The sequence below is a fragment of the Dendrobium catenatum genome, unplaced genomic scaffold (genome assembly GCF_001605985.2).
Source record: "Dendrobium catenatum unplaced genomic scaffold, ASM160598v2 fragScaff_scaffold_716, whole genome shotgun sequence".
Taxonomy (NCBI): Eukaryota; Viridiplantae; Streptophyta; class Magnoliopsida; order Asparagales; family Orchidaceae; genus Dendrobium; species Dendrobium catenatum.
Genome location: NW_021319178.1, coordinates 7852281 through 7874206, shown reverse-complemented (window position 1 = coordinate 7874206; position 21926 = coordinate 7852281). Strand labels below are relative to the sequence as shown.

Below are 21926 nucleotides of genomic sequence, written 5' to 3'. Positions count from 1 at the left end.
ACACTAGTCTCACATAATAGAAGTAGGAGGTTGAAAATTTCTCAATCACATAGATCTTTTCCTTATCTACCTACATACCCCACTTAGATATTTTGTGTTCGAGGACAATGCCTTCCTTTACCATTAAAAGGAATTTCTCCTAATTCAACAAAGGGTTGGTTTCCACGCATTGCTTTAGGACTAATTTTAAATAATCTAAATACACATCAAATGTCATTCCAAAGAATAAAAAAAACATCCATGAAATGCTCTGCTATATTAAAGCTGAAAAGATCAAAATCATAGATCTTTGAACTATTTTTGGGGCATTCTACAAGCCAAGGAGAAAACATATAAACATAAATGCTACAAGGATTTGTTATTATTTTTTTATCATGGTGTTCTATGGTAATGGAAATTTGGTGGTAACTAGAGCCACCATCGGATAAATAGTAGAAATGATGCCCAGCTATTCTATATAGTATTTGATCAATTAAGGATAATAGGAAATATTCCTTCATAGTGGCTTTGTTGAGCTTCTTTTAATCATTGCACATCTTCCACTTAATCATTGCCCTAATAGGAATAAGTTAATTATGTTCATTTGTATTGACACATAACCATCCTGTCTTAAGGACATAGTGAATTGGGCTAACCCAATCATTGTTAGAAATTAGATAAATAATACCAGCATAAACTATTTTAGAATTTCTTTTTAGCCATCTCTTTCATAGTCAGATTCAACCTCCCCTATAGGTTAGCTTTAGGTTGATAGGATTCTTCCAACAAATTCTTATGGAAGGTAAAGTTGACTCTTTTCCTAAAATGGCATATTTTAAGTGAGCAGTCAACACTTTTCAATTCTAAGTTAGGAGCCTCAAGTAATGTGGGTTTTAAAGATTTCCCTAAGGATGATGTATCAAATCATTCCTGATATATTATAGGGACTTCACTAATGAATCGAACAAAATCTCTCTTTATCTAACACATATTGTCCTTACTCTAATACATATCAAACTCCTCTTCTCTGCTCGAGAATTTTCTAGTGGTGGAATTCAAATTTTGAAGGTTTATAAAGTGGGAGCAGGAATATAGCGGTATGGCAGGGAGCAACAGGATGACGCTCTTCTCTAATGGGGTTTGAGTTTTGGGGGGTTCCATTCATTCTAGGGATGTGGGAGCTTCAGGTAAGGGGCTTGAGGTTTATTTTGAAGGAGTTAGTAATTTTGATGTTGTCAAGGGGTACGAGGAGAGAAATCATGGGGGCATTTAACTTATTGAAAGATTTTGTAAGACACTTCTCCATGTTAAGAAGTTGTTAATGGTTAGCAAATGAAAGCAGGTCTTGGAGGATGAATCATCTATGTGATAATTCATTAAAAGGAGCTCTATTTTTTTTTTTAATAATATTTATTAAAGGGAGCTTTGTCTTCTCTAATTTGTTTAGGATTAATGATTCATTATGAAGGTAATGATCTTGATATTATGCAAATTGCTGCTAGATTTAAAGTTTATGTTCAACCTCTTTATTCAATGTTATTGCATTGTAAGGTGGGCATTTGCTCAGATAAGATTCAGGAGCCTGGGAATTTTGTAGTAATTTTAAGGGTTTTTTACATACATACCACTATATAACATTCATATTACATATTTAACACCTAAAACTTAAAAATATTTCATATATAACACTCAAACACAAATTTAAACTCAAAAATACCACTCTGTCTCACTCTGTTTCTTCTTCCCCAGGTTTACCACTTGAGCAGTTAAGATCCCTAACTAGCGTGTTCCTCCGGTTCTTCCCACCAAACTCCTCTCCTAGCTTGCTATTTGTACCACCAGTCGACATATCTTGAACGAAAACTATAGTGAACTTAAGGTAAGATCTGCTCCTCTCTTTGCACCCTAAACTCAGCCCTTTCTTTCGTTTATTTTCCCCCATTGTTTCTTCATCTTAACATCCTCATGTTTTATGAGAGGTAAGATTTATAGAAGCTGTAGTTTTCATATTTTTGCTAGATTAGGTTAGATCTTCTCATTTTTAGATTTCTTTATTTAATTTATGTCAGAACAGGTTATTCCAATGTTGCCTTCAAATAAAAATAATTTCTTTAAGTTTGGATCCTTTATTTAGTTTATTGCAAATTTCTTCACAGATTGTGCTTGTTTCAAATGAGTTCAACAAATTCTTTCTATGAAATATAGACGCCCACGTTCTCAAGTTTACTACTACTGCCACCTTAAGTGTACGTTATGCACATGCTACCATGGACCCATATCTGGAAGGCAATTTTTAAGATGCATGAATAATCAAACGGAAGACGATTGTAGGTACTTTAAATGGACAGATTACTTAGAAGAGACATCTTATGGTACACCTACTAAAGTTGAAGGATTTGAAGCTAGGATGTCTAAGAAGCTTGACTTGATCATCTTGTTGATGAAAGTCTTTGTTGGTGTTCATCTTGTTGACATAGCTATCTGTATTTATTTAGTTTAATGTGTCGTGTTGAACTAGTCTAAATGATGTAGAAGTCCTGTGGAGACTAAATCTCATTATGAATGTTGAAATATGTATGGTTGTTGTGGACTTGTAATATGTTTTAATGAACTCTATTGCACAATTTTGTAAGTTTTTTACTAGTGAATGAAAGATCCAAAATTTATATGGTTCTTGGGTGTTAAACCGACAGCTGAGTAACACAAGCAGTTTGCTGAATAAAAGTTGGTTGCTGAATGAATGATCTCCTTAGTTTAACACAAGCAATTTTTTACTTATATTTTGTATAAATAACTGAAATTTATTATTTGTTGAATAAAAGTTGTGTCGAACTGCTTGTATTAAACTGATAGCTGAGTAAAAGTTTCATGCTATAGTTTATATGCTTCATGGTATTTTTTGTCAAATAGGAAATAGATAGGAAATTAACTAGCTCGAGTTGATATGTTTCATGCTTCATGCTCCAGTTAGGATAAATCTAACTGTTGTATCGAAATACAAAATCTAACTGTTGTACCGAATCACCACATATGGTGTTAGGAAATTATTGATAACATCTACGATACCAAAATTCAAAAAGCTATTTTAACATAGGTGTATCAAAAAGTAAGGAGTTGTTTTGTCAAACAATTTAAACAACTGTAACGGAGTTGTTTATGTTAAGATAGTTACTATTTGCATGCTTTACATTTTTACAACTTGTATAGTTTTGATGATTTCAAACATTATTGTTTAAATGTGTAGTAATCTCCTAACAATTTTAGAAGATTTGTATTTTCTCTTGTGTGTACTAACATTTCAGGAAAATCGAACTCCAGACTACGAAGACTTCTAATCAAATTCAGCATGAGTTTGTTATGATAAAAAAGTTTAGATTCATGTTCTCATACCAGGGTAGTTATATACATTTTATATGTAATATAAGGCTTAGTGTTGAACTTAATAGGGAAGAGTATAGGTAATTGATGTGAAGTAGATGCAGAACTTGAAGAAAACCCTAGTTGAATATTCAATTCAGCAAAACAAAAATTGGTAACAAGTAGACGATGAAGAAGAACACTCAAGAACACTTTTTATTGGATTACATATGAAGGAAAAGACAAGATACATGTGATCTATAATTAGAAAGGTAGATGGACTCTCCCAATCAATCTAGATCCTGTTAAGAAGCCCTCAAAGAAAAGAACTAGCATACCCTAAACCATAGACAAACTCCCACTTAAATAGCCATAGAACACAACAACACAATTAGAACATTCCTAATCAGTATAAACATAATTTAGGAAACTTTTTTAAATAAATAGAGTCTTCCTAATCAATTGAATCACACTCTCAACACAATCGTTTAAAATGCCAGAAAGTGGGAGATAATTTTTTTCTGCTTGAAATGTAAAGAAAAGTGCTGGATAATCATTAATGAAAATTGCGTTATATTGCCTTTAGGACAATGCTTTTATTAGTTTATGCTCTTTTTCATGAATCATCTCATACAGAATTCAATTGTTGATTATATTGAACTCAAGATAGTCTATGTGAATGACTTGTGGTTTTGACATGCGGTGGAATGGAGAGACTGGCATTATAGTGTTGTTGGATCAAATATTAATCTGAATATGATATGGATATAAACTTAAAAATATAGTTGCTTTGTTGTGAACATGAATGTACTTTCTTGTTTTTAGTTTTTGACAAGTAATATTGAAATGTTGGGAGTTCATATTTAAAATGGAATGATCATCCTTTGAACCATGTTTAATTTCTTATTATGCAAATTATCAAAGAAGTTCAAGTACAATAAAAAGCATGCCCGAGCTTGATCATGAAGATGTATGTCAAGAGTAAACAAAATGTAAATTAAAAAGTTGCAAGTAATACCCGTCTTGCATTAAATAAGGGTGTGTTTGGTTTGAAGGAATTGGAGGGAATGTGATGAGGACATCAACAAAAGATTTCGGCGCATCTATCATCGGAGGAATCGTAGATCGACGGCTACGATTCGGAGTCTTTATTTATGATGTATTTATGTATTTTATTTTTATTTATATTATGGTTTACCATTGTAACCCCAAGAGGGATTAATTTACGTTGTAGCCCCGAGGGCATTTTAGTCTTTGTGTTTTTATTTATTTTGGAGGCCTATATATGAGGGCCCTCACTACTGTATAAGGATGATTTTGATGAATGAAATTTCAGCTCTTGTTCTTTGTTTCTTTGTGAGCTCTTGAGAGAAGAGAGAACCCTAGGAGAGGTGTAAAAGAAATACCCGACAACCGTCAGAAGAGTCCGGGCTCTTAGTTTCCCCTTCCCCTTTCTTCTTCCCCACCCCTTTCTTCTCACCTACTGCCGGCAAACCCCACCCACGCCAGCCAAGCCTCCTTCCTCTCCTCCTCCCACCACCTCCGGCCAATACTCCCCTCCATTCAACCTGTCGACCTAATCCCCCACTATTGCCGGCCAAACTCCACCCAAAAAGCTGCCGACCAAGCCTCCTTTCCCTCCTCCACCCCTAGCCGCCGGCCCTCAGCCATCTTTCATAAGCCCTAGCTGCCGACCCTTTGTTCCCCTACATTCATTACTTTCCTAAATTAGCTCGCTATTGATTTGGAAAGTATTATAATTTGAATTCAAAGAATTTTGAATTTTGAATTTTGAATTCTTTCCTAATTAAAATATCATATTTTAGGAAGTTCCCAATTACCACAAATCTGAAATTAATTCAAATTTAATTCCCCCAATCAATCATTAATGCAAAGATCCACATATATTGAATGTGGACACTCATCCCCCCCTTCTTTGGCCGGCCCCCCTCCCCCCCTCTCTTAATTAATTCTCTATATTAATGCTCTCAATCAACACTCTTTCTTCATGGTTGACCGCACCACTTAGTCCCCCATTAAAGGAGATTTGAATTTCGAATTATTCCCTCCTTTTCCAATTATAAAATCTGAAATTAAATTCAGATTTTAATTTTATTCCCCCCCATCCATCTAAACCAAAAGCTGAAAATTCAAGAGGCCTCCTCCCCTAGTATTGGCTGACCCCTCCAACCTTCCCCTCCTCTTCTTTTTCTCATGTCCATTTTTTCATACACTCCCAAGGAAGAAGCTACACAAACCGGCCTCCTCCTCATGATGGTCGATCTGAAAGAGACCACAGATTCGTGTATGATCTTCAAGGACGAGTAGATAATCTCCGATCACCCTTCTTCAACCTCAACTTGGAGATCGACGACACCATCGACGACTACGTCAGCCGGATCCTTTTTACTTCGACGTCTGCCATCGACGAGCACCAAATCTTCGGACAGTCGCGAGACCGACTTCTTCCCCTCCGACTAACTTTTCGTTGGGCAATATTACAGACGTTTTCTGTCTTTTGATGGCATATTTAAGTTTGCTAAAATTATTTTCCATTAAAACCACCTCAAAAGCGAGGGGAACTCAAGGTGAAATCTCTATTTGTTAAACGGTGGATTTTTGTTGTTTACTCTGTTAGCGTTACTATAAATTTGTTGTTATTTTAAATTGACCATTTTATCTTTCTTGTAACCGCATGCCAAAGCACAACTACAACTAAGAAATCCTAGAATCTAATCGGGTGAAACATTAATTTTAAAATTAACAAGCTTAACAAATTTTTATTAAATTCCTGCAATTCCTATTATGTTTCACATCAGAATATATATACACTTCCCTCATAATTTTAATTTTAGATGTTGGTTTCTAATGCAACTACCAGGGAATTGGATTTACCTTGAAAATGTGAATATATGTTTTTACGTTGTCAAATCCCTACTCAACGATAGTGAAAACGAGAAATTTTATAGGTTATAAAATGTATTCACATATTTGCTCACTACAAGAAGCAATAACTAAAGTTATCATAAGCCAATTATTATTTTTTTTTCACTCATATTCTGCTCAACATAGTGGGACAAAGGCTTGATGTTGTTGTTGTCGTCATATTCTGCTCAACCAAACAAGTGGATGAAAACCAATTTTGTTTAAGTTACCATTTTGATTTTCATTTATTTTTCATTTCATCTCTTTCAATTCCTTAAAATCAAACAAAGCGAAAGTGCCTAGCGGTAGTGTTTCTTTGAAGCCTTTAACAAGTTATGCTGCTTCTCGCTTCAGTGCCTTCTTTTCTTCTAAATTCTGCTCTTATTCATAAGAATACAAGATTTCTCTTTTGATTTCCAATAGCATGCAAGTAGGAAAAATACCAAATCTGTTAAAACAGACCTAAGAGTCATAGAACCAGATAATTTCAGAGGTAGTAAAATTCTCTTATATCACTTATATTTTCCCAATAACTCAGAACAACCATATATCATTGTCAAAGCAAGTAAAGTAACTAAACTATAAGATACTTCGTATCTTCTGTCAGTAGTTACAATCTCTAACCCTTCTTGTTTATCTTTCAAATTGTCAAATTTCAAACTGTGCTCCTGAATTTCACCTTGCAATATTATGCTTCTAGTACTCTCTTTTTGTAGTCAGCTACCTTGAGCGGAACAACATGGTACAATTTGAACTCTTTGGAAATTGGACTTGTGGTGAGTTGACATAATGTTATTCCAGCAGCCCAATTTTCCTGTTGGGTGTTTTGCACATAATTTCATCTTCTGCGCCTACATGGTGCAGGTCAGTGGTTCTTTGTATGGGGCATTGATTGGTTCTTCCTTGGCATTCACTGTTGCTGATTATTTAGGTTAGTCCGGATTAACCTGTTTATGTAGTAAATACTTTGTTTTTGTTATGCTTAACTGTTTTATCATTGAAGGGAGGCGACGGGAGCTCATTTTTGCCTCTATAGTATATTTTGTTGGATCTTTGCTAACAGCAGTCGCTCCCAGTTTCCCTGTTATGGTGATTGGACGCCTGTTATTTGGTATTGGAATTGGACTGGTAATTACAATATGCTTCTTGGCTTACTTTATGAATTAAGCATTTTCATAAAGTTTATCTTTCTGGTCCATATGGTACAATTTCTACATGATTGAAAGCATTGCATGGTTGCCTACTTTGTTCACGCCTTGTTGCTTTGTCATTGGAACTTCGGTCTTTGCATTACTGCATTTTAATTATTTTGGTAATTACACTTTTATTTGGAAAGTAAAATTGAAAAAGTTGAGTTGGTCTACATTTGGCTTTCTCATATGTTGCATAAACAACCAAAATATGATAGTAATAATAGAACTGCATTAGGTTAAGCAAAATTACGATTGAAATAAGTCCTCAATAAACAACCAACTTTCTGAATAGACGTGAAAACTGAATTTCACAAAAGAGCTAATATTATTCAAAATGTAACCATTGAAAGAAGTCCTCAATAAACAACCAACGTTCTGAATAGACACTAAAACTGAATTTCACAAAAGAGCATGATATTATTCTGATGAAGCTTGCTGCAAATGGCATATTTAATGCAGTCATAGCTGGATTTTCTTGTCAATTTCACCTGGTTGTTTGCATTATTTTCTGTTTTTCTGTAGCATATTTTATTCTTAATGGAGCATAAGATATAGATCACAATAGGAATGGTGAAGGAAGATTGCTTTAAAGACTGGCATTGATCTAGTGCTTACTTGGAGAGGGACATTCATATTATTTTGATTTAATTTTAGTTATCGATTGAACCTTGATTTATCATATAAATCATGGTAAATTTATTGTGAAAAAGCAATGTCGTCTTTCTAGGTTATTATTATTATTATTTTAATGTCTTCTTCATAGCCTTATAATTTCTTGCTCATTATTTAATAACTAGTTTAATTGAGAGTGTATGCTGGTTGTGATCTATGTCTTTAGCACTTGAACATCAGTTGCCTCATTGTGAATCTTCTTCTTACTGTTATTTTCCACTTGTAGGAAAGAACTATATTTAGCAGATGCCCGACTGGTTGAACTTGTCATCATGAATTCTCACTTTTCATTTTAAATGCTGCATTTGGTTTTAAAATATATTGTTTGTAAATCCTTTTAGACAATTTTTAATCTATATTACCTAGGATCTACCCCTTCTCAAAGATTGCTCAAAAAATCAGATTGGTTTTCTTACTTGGTTCTAAACCAAGAGAAGAATGTGAATTGTACCCTTTGATTGAATATGGATTGAGTCGGGCTTTGTTTTAATTGAGTTAGCTTGAGATCCAATAAAAAAATATGTTTGCATTGATGCATGTATGTGCTAAAGTACATGTGTTCGGACACTTGCATCTATCTATAAATGCATGTATGCATGTTTCTATCAAGATTGAATGCGTGTATGTTTACATTAATGAGAAGTATCTGAATAGAAATTTCATATTAAATAGAATAAACGTTTGATTTAAATTATCATGCCTAACCATGCTGGCATTGAGAGTGGATTGAACTGTCCTATAACTAGGTCCAAATCATGTTTGAAATAAATAAATTTGAGTCAATTATAAGTTGGGGTCAGACCAGTTCGAGCTTGGATCATTTGGATCATTTACAACCCTAGTGGATCCAAGACTGATTGTCGTCATTTAATCACTAGGACAGTTAGATAGTTCGGCCAGGGATCTCTTCAGCATATCTTCAGTTACCTTGATTTAAGTTCTGTTGGCACGCATAGCCTCATTATAGTTTGGCAGCTAAAATCTTTCCATGGTATCATTATTAGCTGTTTGGAGCTCAAAAACTCTTACATTATTTAGAGAAAATCAAGAGTTAACTTACGTGGATGTCTGCTTTTGATGCAAACTTACAATCAGCCTACAATAATAGCAAATCCCAAGGGTATAGGGGCACATTAAATATTTATAGATGAGCGCCCATACTTCCATACTCAGTTACGCAAAATTACAACTGCCGTGACTTATTGCCTTCAGTTATATTATGATCTCTTATACTGCCATTTTTCACACTCTTCTCTAGCTAAGCAGCACAGCTAGGCAAGTCAATTCTTAACTTCTGGCTCTTAGTTCCACTCGTTTTAACGATTCCAATATCCAACTCAAAGCCTAACCGAGATAGTGGTTTGCAGGCCATCCTCCATGGATCAGTAGCCATTGAAAGTGATCACCAATACTGTCCTTACTAATGTATTGTTCACTTGAGGTGGGAAACTGTTACGGCAGGAGGGGCTGGGTGAAATTAGGAAGGGAGCCAAGGGGAGGGTTTGGCCAGCCTTTTGGGGCCTAGAAGAGCTATCATGCATTATGAAAGGAGGAGAAATCAAGGGGAGCTGTTTAGGAAGGTTTCCTAATTATGTTTATTGTGTTTGAGAAAGTTTTAATTGTTAGGAAGGTTTCCTAAATTATGTTTATGCGGTTAGAGAATGTTCTATTTGTGTTATTGCGTGTTAGGAATATTTAAGAGAGTTTTGTCTAGGATTAGGACATGAGATAATTAGTGTTCCTATTGATTTTCAAGGAATATTATTTTCTAAAATGTATTGGATGTGAAATTTATGAATCTTTTGCAAATATTTTCCATAATGCGATTAGCTAATGTATTTGGTACATCCTTTTATGTAATTTGTCCATGGTCATGGTTTTTTGATCATTAGGCCATGCATGCTGCTCCAATGTACATTGCGGAGACATCCCCAAGCCAAATACGTGGCACATTGATATCTTTAAAGGAATTTTTCATAGTTATTGGAATGCTTGTAAGTCTTGAATCCCAAGAAAGTGAATATCAATTTTTTTTCTGCTTCTGAAAACTCATAGGTGTTGCCTTCCGTGCAGTGTGGCTACATATCCAGTAGTCTCTTTGTTGATATTGTTGCGGGATGGCGTTACATCTATGCTATTGGTGCTCCTGTTTGTCTAGTTATGGGTGTTGGAATGTGGTGGTTACCACCTTCACCTCGTTGGCTGTTATTGTGCACCGTACAGGGAAAAGTAAACATTTCAGATGTAAGAACAACTGCTATTTCTTGTTTGTGCCGACTAAGGGGTCAAGCCATTGATGACACAGCTTCAGAGGAAATTGATGCCATTCTGCATGAGCTTTCTCTTGATGATCAACACAAGCAAGCAACATTTTATGAAATCTTTCAAGGAAAAAGTTTGAAAGCTCTTATTATCGGTGTAGGATTGCTCTTTTTTCAGCAGGTATTTTCACTGTTTTACTGCGTTGCTTATGACCTATATTTGTCCCTGTTCTGATGTTATTAAATTATTCAGTGAAGCTAAAACCGTTGTTTATTCCCTGATTTTAGGTCACAGGGCAACCAAGTGTTTTATATTATGCTGCAAAAATCCTTCAGGTGATCTTGTTTTTAATTATTTAGATGGATTCTGAGTTAATTATTTCTAGCGCTTATGGTTTGACCGTTTCGTTCTCTGGGGACAGAGCGCAGGGTTTTCAGCAGCCTCAGATGCCACCCGTGTTTCAGTTCTTCTTGGTATACTGAAGGTATATCTCTCTTCAGCTCTGTGTTTTGCAGCTATGAGCTGATTGAAATCAGTTATCTCAGTTGTAGTATCTAGTTTATCAATTGGATGTTTGATTGTTTTATACGCTGCCTTTGCATATATGCATTTACATGAACAATACTTGCATATGCATTTTGTTTTTTGAGAGCTAGACGTCTATCCCCTTGAAAGGGTGGATAACTTTTTTTTGTTCCATTCAAATTTTGCCTGGTATTCAAATGCAAATGAAAACCATTCATCTCACTCTATAATATACTGCTCGAGTTTAATGAGATATATAAATTTTTTAACAAAAATATGATGGTGCAATATTAAAAATACTATTTTTCACACATCTTGAAAATGTGAATCATCTAAGTTTGTACTGCCAACTACTATCTGTTCCTCTACCCACTTCATTCATATCACAATTTACAATACAAAGTCATAACCCTAAAGCTAACTACACATTCTTTCATAGCAATCAAATAATTCCATGATGGACGTATTTTATGTTCCTAAAACTGGACATGCTATTGATAGCTATAATACTATGGACCTTTTATTTAGACAGAAACTATTGTAATCACTATAACACGATTATTATGATGATAATAAGTCCCAGAAATAATACTTTGCAGCAACATATTAAGTCACTGTCATATTACAATTTGATTAGGTATGTCATCAAATCATAATCAATACAAAAGGGATCATAAATCATCTCTTCATATTTATTTTAGTGCCTAATTTACTTAATTATACGTGATTTTTTCTACACTTCATGAAATGGCTTGGTAAGATTATTGGTATCGAAGCTTTGCTATGAGCTTGATGATGATCATTATTAGTTATTGTTCGAGCCTCTTACTGTCCATAAATCTAAGGCTATGCTCAAGGCAATTATTGAGCCTAAATATGAGATCTCACAAAGTTTTATTGGTGTTTCTGTGACTAAGATGTCTTATGTTACTGTTATTGTTCACAAACACTTTGAGATGAAGAAATAAGTTACTCCACATATTTTTGTACTATGATCAAATTCATTACCATACACATAAGTTTCTCTGATAATTGTGTATTGCTGCTAGATTCGTCATGAGGTGACACAATCAATTGCCTTATGTAGACTGCTATATTTAGACATTTCAGCAATTATTTTGTTAGGATGTGTAATAAAGCTGCATTCAAAATTTTCTTTGTTTATGAATTCTTTCATAAAATATAAATATTTATAATTGATTTGTTTTGATCATACTTAGATTACTTTTCTTTTGTTATTTGATGATTGGTAAACATTTTTTGTAAATAGTGTATACTTTAGGAGATAAATTAATTGATTGTGAATTTAATCTTTTTAAGGTATTATTTTTTCCTTAAACTGGTGGATGAGCACTTCATGCTATCGTTCTTTTTCAGCCCTATCTCTTTGTCCAGTTCTTCGACTCCTTTTTGTCTTTTTAGTGTTTCAAATATTTTCCTCTTTTATTGTATCAATTCAGCCAAAAGTACCATCCTCATTAGTTGGTATTCGAGTCAAATTAATTCATTGTAATTGTACCATGTGAGTTAAGAATTTTTATTATCATCACTTTCTCTTTTAAGAAGCTGCTTACCTCTTGCATCCTAATTTTCTTGCATCCTATCCATTCTCTTATGTTTGTAGCGCCCAAGTGAGAATTCATGGTTGGTTTTGATTCCTATCATTCTTCTTTTGCTTGAAATTCTTGATCTCCTTGAACATTGGGCTTAAAGGAATCCATTTAAAACTTTCCCATTTTAATACTAATTTCTAATTCCCATGCATACAAGCCACAATGGTTAAATTTTCACTTCCCCAGTGAATTCATTCTCCCAATTGACCTCTTAACCTAACTTAACCCAATTCATATGCATCTGAACATAACGCAAGTTCACCAAAGCCTAGCTTTAAGATAAACCTTGTCCCTTTTGACACCTTTCAGTAGTTTAACTTTTATCTCTTTCATTTCACATCAGAATTGAGCAATCTTTAATTTTATGCCCTTGTCACTCAATTCGTCATTACTTTTATATTGAGCACTTTGGTTCATTCTGTTGACATACACTTCATGTTGCTTCGGAAGCCAACAACTTAAATTACCAACTATTGTACATGAGCCATTTTGCCACCCATGGTCGAAATATTTGTGCTTTTCTCTTTAGGAATTATCTTGATAAGACCACTATTACCTTCATTAAGCATTCATATTATGATACATTTAGTTATGATTATGTATTGATTTTTCTAGTAGTTATCCTCATGAAAAAATTTCAAGCATTCTATTATTCACATAAATATCATTATTGTTGTCATGATATTATGAAGTTCATTAATATATTATGGGGTATCACACAGCCTTTCACAATACATATGATTCATACCCTTGAAAATGATAGTTTTAATATTGTACTCTTCATATATGAGAAAAGGATTAAAATGTTCCCTCAACTATTTGTGAGGGACCAAAATGGTCTCCAACTCTTTTGAGGGACTAATTTGGTCCCTCAACTCTTTAAAATGAGACCTTTTTGGTCCTAAGATCTAATGTTGGAGTTAATGATGTTAAATGTAAAAGTATTTTGGTCATTTTTTAATTAAACTATTTATTAAATATATTTTTGAAGTAATTGTAATTTAAAAAATATATATTAAACATTTCTTTAATGATATATTTTTTTGCCTTAGATGATGGTTTGGTCACAAAATTTTGACCTTTCGATGATCATGTTAGGAGAGTAGATGTATTAGATCTAGCCTATAATAAGAAAGGGACAAATTTTTAAAAGTATTATGTTTCACGTAAGATTTAGGGGAAGGAACGTTATATAAATTAAATTTAAAAATGATAAAAAATGCACTGTATGCTTTCATTTTCTTTGAAAATGCAAAAAAAAAAAAAAATTGTGTTTTCCATTTTAACCTATTCCTCTACTGCGTTTTATGTGAATTTTTTTTGTTGTTGTCTTATCGGCAAGAAAGAGAAAGTGGAAGAGAGAGAGAAAAATGGGAGAGAGTTATATTTTAAAGTTATAAAATATTATTTAGATCGCCTATTAAATTTTTAAAGTTTTTCAAAATTTAAAGTTATAAAAATTATCTATTAAAATTTTTTCAAATTTCAACAACAACAACAACAGTATCAAGCCTTTATCCCACTACGTGGGGTCGGCTACATGAATCATTTTCTTCCATTGTGTCTTATTAAAAGTCAAATTCTCATTTAAATCTAATAAAAAAAGGTCATTCCTAATATTTTCTAACCAAGTCTTTTTAGGTCTGACTCTACTTTTCTTAACATAAGTCAAATCTAATACCTCTACTCTCTTAACTGGGTCATCGGAAGGCCGTTGTTTTATGTGACCAAACCATCTAAGGCGTCTCTCTCTAATCTTATCTTCTACTGGAGCCCTCCTAAATTTTATCTTCTCTTGGGCTACTCCAACCTTTTCACATATATGCTCATTTCGTATCCTATCTCTAAGGGTAAAGCCACTCATCCACCTGAGCATCCTCATCTCTGCCACACTTAACTTAGTATTATGCTTCTCTTTTAATGGCCAACATTTGGCACCATAAAGCATTGCAAGCCTCACCACCATCTGATATAATTTTCCCTTAAGTTTGAGGGGTACTTTTCTATCACACAACAAGACCGATGTATTCCTCCACTTCAATCATCCAACTTAAATTTTGCTGATAATATCCCCATCTATTTCACCATCACTCTGAACAATAGATCCAAGATATCGATGGAAATTTTGCATCTTTAAAATTGCAGTCACGTTCAGAGTTGTTCAAGTAGGAGATCTTAACGGAGTTGAACTCAGATATTTCAGTTACATTCTGATTCTTCATTTGGTAATTTTGTTCTGTTCCAGTTCAGTGAAGTAAAGCCTCTGTTGCTATCACAGTGAAGTGGAGGTAGTGCACGTATGGGATAGGAACTTTCATGGTGCATTTTATTACTTAAATAAAAGGTGTTATCAGGCAGGACATAGTGAAGATGCATTAGCGAACTAAGGCTTAGATGCATTAGCGTCTAATCCCATTACAATTTGGAGTGGCTTCATCTCACTAACAAGGTCAATCCTAATTGAATCATTTATGAGCTTACTAGTATGCACAAAGTGCCGGCCCAACGAATGAATTAATTCTAACATTATCATACTCATTTGTAAAGCTCTAGTTCAATTCACTTTCAAAAATCATGTTACATAGGCTTTCTGACATTTCTTTTCTTTTGATTAATTTCTTTTAAAACCTTCCCTTTGTCCTTTCCGATTGTCATATGTTTGACATGTTTTGTTATCACTGAATGTTGCATTAATTAGTTTCTTATTGTGCTGGTACTGTAACCAGGCAAACCATCGAATCACCACTAATATCCAAAGGCGAATCTATGGTCATGCAACCAATGTTGAGGTCCGGCCTTTAAATGAAGAGAAAGCTGTTCAAGCGGCTGCAGATCTCATTGGGGAACTCTTCGTCTTTTTGGTTGCCTTCACGCCTTATATTTAAAGTACTTAGTTTTCAGTTATTTGGTTTAAGACCTATCTATTCATTTCAAACCGAATCTGCCTATAAATATGATTTGGTATTTGTGTTATATGAGAAACAACTACTGCTAAGTCGTTTCTTCTTATTATTATTGAGAAGTAATTGTCCAATCTAATGCTATACTAATTACAAAGCTTGTTTTGTATCTTATGATTATCCAGATATCAAAGTCCGTCCTTTAGATAAGCATAGTTTGTCAGATTTTAGAGTAGCCAATCATTATTTCCCTTTCTGTAATGTCTTGTAATTTCTTCCCAAGAAGTCATACTGAAAACATTTTCAAGAATTTCATTTGAGCTAGGTGATGATATCTTTATTGGCATTTGTTATGATACTTGCCATGTCTTGTAATTGCATTAAGAATTTTATTTATGATTGTTAATTATGTACTGTTTGAATTTGTTATATTTAATTATTTTTTTTAATGTACACTTATTTCACTAAAAGTTGTCAATATCTATTTGTGATGTAATGTTATAGTGATTTATTTTCTATAATATGAATATTTGCATTATCAAGTGTATAATAAAATTTTATTGTACTTATATTCATGTCAATATATATATATAAAATTGAATTGTTATATTTATTGAATGTTTAAAATTTTAAAGTTTTATATTTTTTGAAACTTTTATTGGGATATTCTAAAATCTACTGTATTTTTGCGTGTTCATAATAAAGAAACTTGGCCAGATCATGGACGAATGAATTAGGTTTTATTGTTTCTGCTCTTTGGGATATGATTCATAATGAGCATTGCCTAGATTCGTTATAGATGACTAATTCTTAACTCTGATTTATAGTTGCTTGCAACTGGAGTTGCTATTCTTGCGGTGGACAGGCTTGGCCGGAGGCCACTATTAATTGGAGGTGTTAGCGGAATTGTAAGTTTCTTTCTTTAATAAATTGTCTTTTCCACCATTCACAATCTCAGACGAGAATTTTAAGTTTCTTTCTTTAATAAATTTTCTTTAACACCATTCACAATCTCAGACGAGAACATCTGTGAAACCATTAGAAAGCTTTTAGAGTTGCTATGTTGTCTGTTCTTTAACCGTTTGTTGATGATAATTGGTGAATCAATAACTAACTGTTTGCATAGATTTAGTTCGGGTACTTTTATTTCCCGCTTCTTCAAAATGGGAAGGTAATGTGAAAGGATAATGGTCATTTTGCATGTTGTGTGATGTAACTCTTGTTTAGAGCAGAATTTATTGTTGGAGCTTAATTCAACTATGCATGATAAGGCTTATTATTCCTGTGAATTACACTTGCTACCACCATATCAACAATACAAAACCAAATTCTAGCTGCTGAATACTTTTTTCTGCAATATTCTTTATCAAATTTGTTGTTAGATTTTTATTTGATTTGATCTTATCGCTTATAATTTCTGTAGTAATGCTATTAGCATGTTGCTGCAAGTTTTAATCTTTTAATTGTTTATGCATTCATAAAAAAATCATATTTGTTGCTTTCTATGCTTGTTCCTATGATACATTCAAATGAATACTTTTATAAGAAAAGGATCAAAATGACCCCTCAACTCTGTGATGGACCAAACTGGTACCCAACTCTTTTGAGTGATCAATTTGGTCTCTCAAACTTTTTAGAATGAGACTTTGTTGACATCCAATGTTGGAGTTAATGGTGTTAAATATAAGGATATTTTGGTCATTTTTTAAATTAAAAATTTATTAAATATATTTTGCAAGTAATTATAAATTTTCTAAAAAAAAATTATTAGATGTTTCTTTAATTAAAAAAAATAATAGTAATTTAAGTCTTAATTTCAAATATTTAATAATTTTTTTTAGAAAAGTTATAACTATTTGAAAATTGCATTTAATAAATTTTTAATTAGAAATCACCAAAATACTCTTACATTTAATATCATTAACTCCAACATTGGATGTTAGGATCAAAATTATCCATCCCCTCAAAAGAGTTGAGGGGCCAAATTGGGCCCTCACAAAAAGTTGAAGGATCATTTTCCCATAATTTTATTAAGCAACTTCTTTTAATATCCAACGATTCTCATTGACCTAGTAGGCAACATGTACTTTATCAAATGTAGAATATTGAATTAGGCATTAACTTGATGGTTCATATCTCAGCTTCTAGCCATGTGATCATGGGTTTTATCTATACTCCTGACATTGTTGTTCCCTTCTTGAAAAAAAAAAATATCAACTATGCATTCTATTTGGCTATTTCATTAAGGGTTTTCTCCCTATAGAGACTTCTATAAAAATCTATAATCGGCTTTGCACCCACTTTTAAAATTTGTGATTTGTTTCTATCATTCAAAAAAAAAAAGTGGAATATTTTTCATTTATGAATTCCATATAATTTTAGCATTTAGGTGGGTCACATTCAATATGTTCAATGCACAATTTCCAAAGCAAGTGCTAGTCCTTTATTGGTTTGAAGTGCAAATTATGATGTAAGTAGCACTCTAAATTGGGAAATTGCCTTTTATATTTGAAGTAGTTTATATACGTGTATAATGCTATACATGCAAATGAATTGGCAAACATTTGTAGTGGGCTGCAGCTCTTGGTGGAGGCTGGGTGATGCAGGATATGTGGAAATCTAATGACACAAGAAATAGAGACCCTAGAGTAAATAAATGCAGGATATTGAAACTAATGCTTAGTATATTCAGCAATTTTTATAGGATTTTCTATGTGATATATGCAAACTCTGAATCTAACATGCAACATACTTGCTGAGTTAGCTATAAGCCAAGATAAGCATTGATGCAAACAAAGGAGTCAAAGAATATGAGAAGAAAGGTGAAGATATCCTGAAACTTAATGTGTAAAAACCATTTGAGCGACTTGAAACCTTTACTCTGGCTACGTTGACCATCAAGTATCAACAATCACTTACCAAACTCTAAAGGAATTCACAAAGAATCTCCTAAAGAACTTTAAAAAAAAATGAGCAGAAATGTAAAGCAGGAGAAAAGGAGAACCTAAATTTTACCAAACTCTAAAGAAATTCACAAAGAATCTCCTCAAGAACTTTGAACAAAATGAGCAAAAATATAAGAACAAGGGAAAAGTAGAACTTAATTTGTTATATGCAATTCCACCTGTTCTGCTCCAGCTTCCTCTTGGAAGGGAGGGCTTCACATATATAGAAAGAGAATTTCATTCATGAAAAAAATTGTTTACACACAATCACATAGAGAATAAAAGGAAGTTGTCCTTTATACTAGCATTAAAATGTGCTAGGAATCTTTAAGACGCTGCCATAATCTTGTTAAACGGCTCATGATATTGATTTATGCCAACATTTAAACAATGGAAACATATTTTGGGGCTTATGATCTGCATTTAGTTGATGTTAAAGTGATATTTACGAGTTAATATTGCTAGAATATTAAGCAATGCTGAGGGGTGATCGATTTGAGAACATTAAATTTATTGTACAAAATAAAGAATATATTAAGGATATAATTTTTATACTCAAGGTTGGGTGATTATAATGGATAAATGTATGAGGAGTAAAAGGTTAAGGCTGGATGGTTAATGAAGTTGTGTATTACAGGTACAATGCTATGAGGGAATCTCATAATCTTAATGGTAAATTTTATGAAATTGTGTTTACATTGTCAATGTTTTAGGATCCTTTAGTTTGGCAATAAAATAGTTACAGGTAAGTTGTGCGTGACTAAAAATTTTAAGTTAAGATGGATGGGTAGTGAAATAGAAGTGATAAATAAAGAAAAAAATTATATGAGAGGGGATATAGGAGTAGCACTATTTGTGGGCTCTGAAAATTCGCACCCTGGCCTCCTCTCTTCCGGGGAAGTTTTACTTTGAACTAAAGCATAAGCTTGGAAAGTTTGTAGGTTTGATGGATATAAACTACAAGTGTATTATTTAACCAAATGAGAAATTCTACACGGAATTTCTTTTGAATTTTATTGGTGAATACACCAGTAATTAATTTTTCAAGGTAAGTAAAGTTGGATATCTTAGCAATAATGTCAAAGCTAGACATTATATTTATTATTTGAAGTGTGTTTGAAATTTGAAGTGAGGGTTTTATTGGATATAGGGGTTGTTGTTTGAGCCCGTGCCTTGTTTAGAGATCGTTTTTTTTAAGGCTCATTATTTAACATACCTTTGCATTTCCAATCACTCTCGTTGAGTTCAAGTCCTGGAAGTGATAAATATTATATGAGAAATTTGCTATATAATTTTTTTCTCAAGTGAGTTTACTGATTAATAGTAACAATTTAGGTTAGACACTATAAGCACAAAGTCAGATGTCTGATATTTAAAGAGAATGACAAAACTGTTTCAACAAAATTGTGATCCTTATGCAATTCAGGCATTATAATTTTCAAGGCAAGGCTGTAATTATGGAAGTTTTGTCTCATCTTATATCATCTGTCAGTTTGAGTTTACGATCCAAATAGTAGTTTTCTTCTTGTTTGCAATCATGCATCTAAAAATTTATCTTTTGGAGCAACCGAGATTATTTGGGTGATGTTCTAGAAAAGCTTTTATTGGGAGAGTAGTTGGTTGTTTTCATTTTGTTATGTAGATGATTGCAAGAGGAAGGAGAGAGCTATTGTGATTTATCTTTATAGCTGTTTTTATTGAAATTTTTAGTTTTTCATCGTGAGCTTTTCATATTAATTTTTAGTGTTGGAATTGCTAGCTTCTTCATGGCAAATGCTATTATTCCTATTTTCGGGAGGATCTTTTACATATGTTTTGCTACTCTTATTGGACGAAGACTGGCATTCAGTGTTGGTGAATGATCCATTAGTTTGGAGAAAATACTCCATATTAAAGGACTCGTCAGCCTCACAGGGAGTAGAACTTTAATGGCTCTGATATATCTTGAAAATTAGAATGTGAAGCAAGGAGAGTAGAAAAATGAAAAATTGTTAACTAAATTTCATTCCCTTGTTTTGTATTAAAAATAAAGTTGAGAAGCTATAAATAAATTGGTAGAAAAATAACTATTAATGAAAGATATAAATATTAAAACTAAAATTTAAGTATGGAATATAGAATTAACTACACATTAGAATGGAATGTTGTTGCCCATAGATTGATATATCATTGTAAATAGAATGATGCTCTCCACAGATTGCTAGATTGTTATAAATGAAAATGTTGATCTTGTATTGTTGAATCGCTGTGGTTGAAAAGTTTTCTATGTATTGTTGGGTTGTTGTAGATGGAAATCTGTTGGTTACGGATTCAAGATTATTTCACCTGGTATATTGTCATTGTCTTTTCTGCACTAGTACTGACTTTATTGACTACAATTATCTAATTGATTTCTTACCTGTTATAAGCCTATCATTTTCTATTATGAACTGCTTGCTCTTAATTCTGAGCAGAAACATAAAAACTTTATTTGGAAACGTATAGAGAAACATTTGTGTAGTGATTTTCTTGAGGAATGCCATATAATTGGTTCTAAGTCATTTTAGTCATGATTCTGTATTACAGGCTGATGTTATTGGTCCAAATTTGTGTCACACTTTTGATTGATTCTTTGTCTTAAGCTTGTGCAATATGAATTTGTTATGATAATCATCAAATATTTTTTAATGATATGCTTATTTATTTTCTTATGCTTGGTTAAAGTGCAATTGCTGCATTCTTTATGAAGACTGGTTAGGACTTTTAATTTTCATTACTTGTGTCCAAACAAAGCATGTAATTGTAAACTATACAGTTGGCACACACTGTATTACATTCACTAATGTTATACGTATTTTATCATTCTAAGGCTTGAAATACGTCTGTGATCTTTCAGGCATTCTCACTGTTCCTGTTATCATTGTATTACACAATATTGAAGGATTTACCTGTAGTAGCTGTAATTGCACTACTATTGTATGTGGGAAGCTATCAGGTACTTATTCTGTTCTCTCTGCTTGTTTACGTTCTGCATAAGTCTGCCTACGTTTTTGCTTCACAATGAAAATTTCGAAAGTTTTGATGCTTTGAGTGACAATGAATTCTTTTAACTGTTGCTAGTCCTTTCTTTAGAATGAATCAAAACTTGTACATCTCATGCAATCAAAATTTTTCCTTTAAAATGGTCTTAGTTATCTATCCACACGTTCATGCTACAATTTTAGTAATGATATGCAATATTTTTAACGCATGCATACACCTAATGTATTTTTTCTATTACGAGGTGGAAAATATGCAGTCCTTTATATGATACATAGCAAGGAATACAATCTGACTTGAATCTACATGCTTCTCTATTGAGATCAATGCCTTTTGGTTGTGTTATTTGTTATATGTTTGTCCACAACATGAAGCCTTCCTCTCTATTACAAAGGCTAAAAAGAAGAGACCTCACAAACAGGGACACCTCAAAAAGAAAAGTTTTAAATTGAAACATAAATAATGGGAATTTCTGGAAACTGGCCTCCCTTATTTCCCGTAAGTTTCCTCTTTTAGAAAGAAAGCACCTCATAATTT

General features: G+C 33.0%; 1 protein-coding gene across 1 annotated transcript in view; it reads left to right on the top strand.

The window, feature by feature from the left end:
* Positions 1-21429, top strand: part of LOC114579919 (D-xylose-proton symporter-like 2) — a 54574-nt gene extending 33145 nt beyond the window's left edge. Inside the window, 9 exon segments of the mRNA XM_028695953.1 lie at positions 6962-7037; positions 7126-7192; positions 7265-7389; positions 10019-10120; positions 10200-10568; positions 10676-10802; positions 10805-10872; positions 16254-16334; positions 21247-21429. Of these exon segments, the coding sequence (XP_028551786.1) occupies positions 6962-7037; positions 7126-7192; positions 7265-7389; positions 10019-10120; positions 10200-10568; positions 10676-10802; positions 10805-10872; positions 16254-16334; positions 21247-21414 (1183 nt within the window). The 3' untranslated portion in view covers positions 21415-21429.
* The last annotated feature ends 497 nt before the right edge of the window (positions 21430-21926 follow it).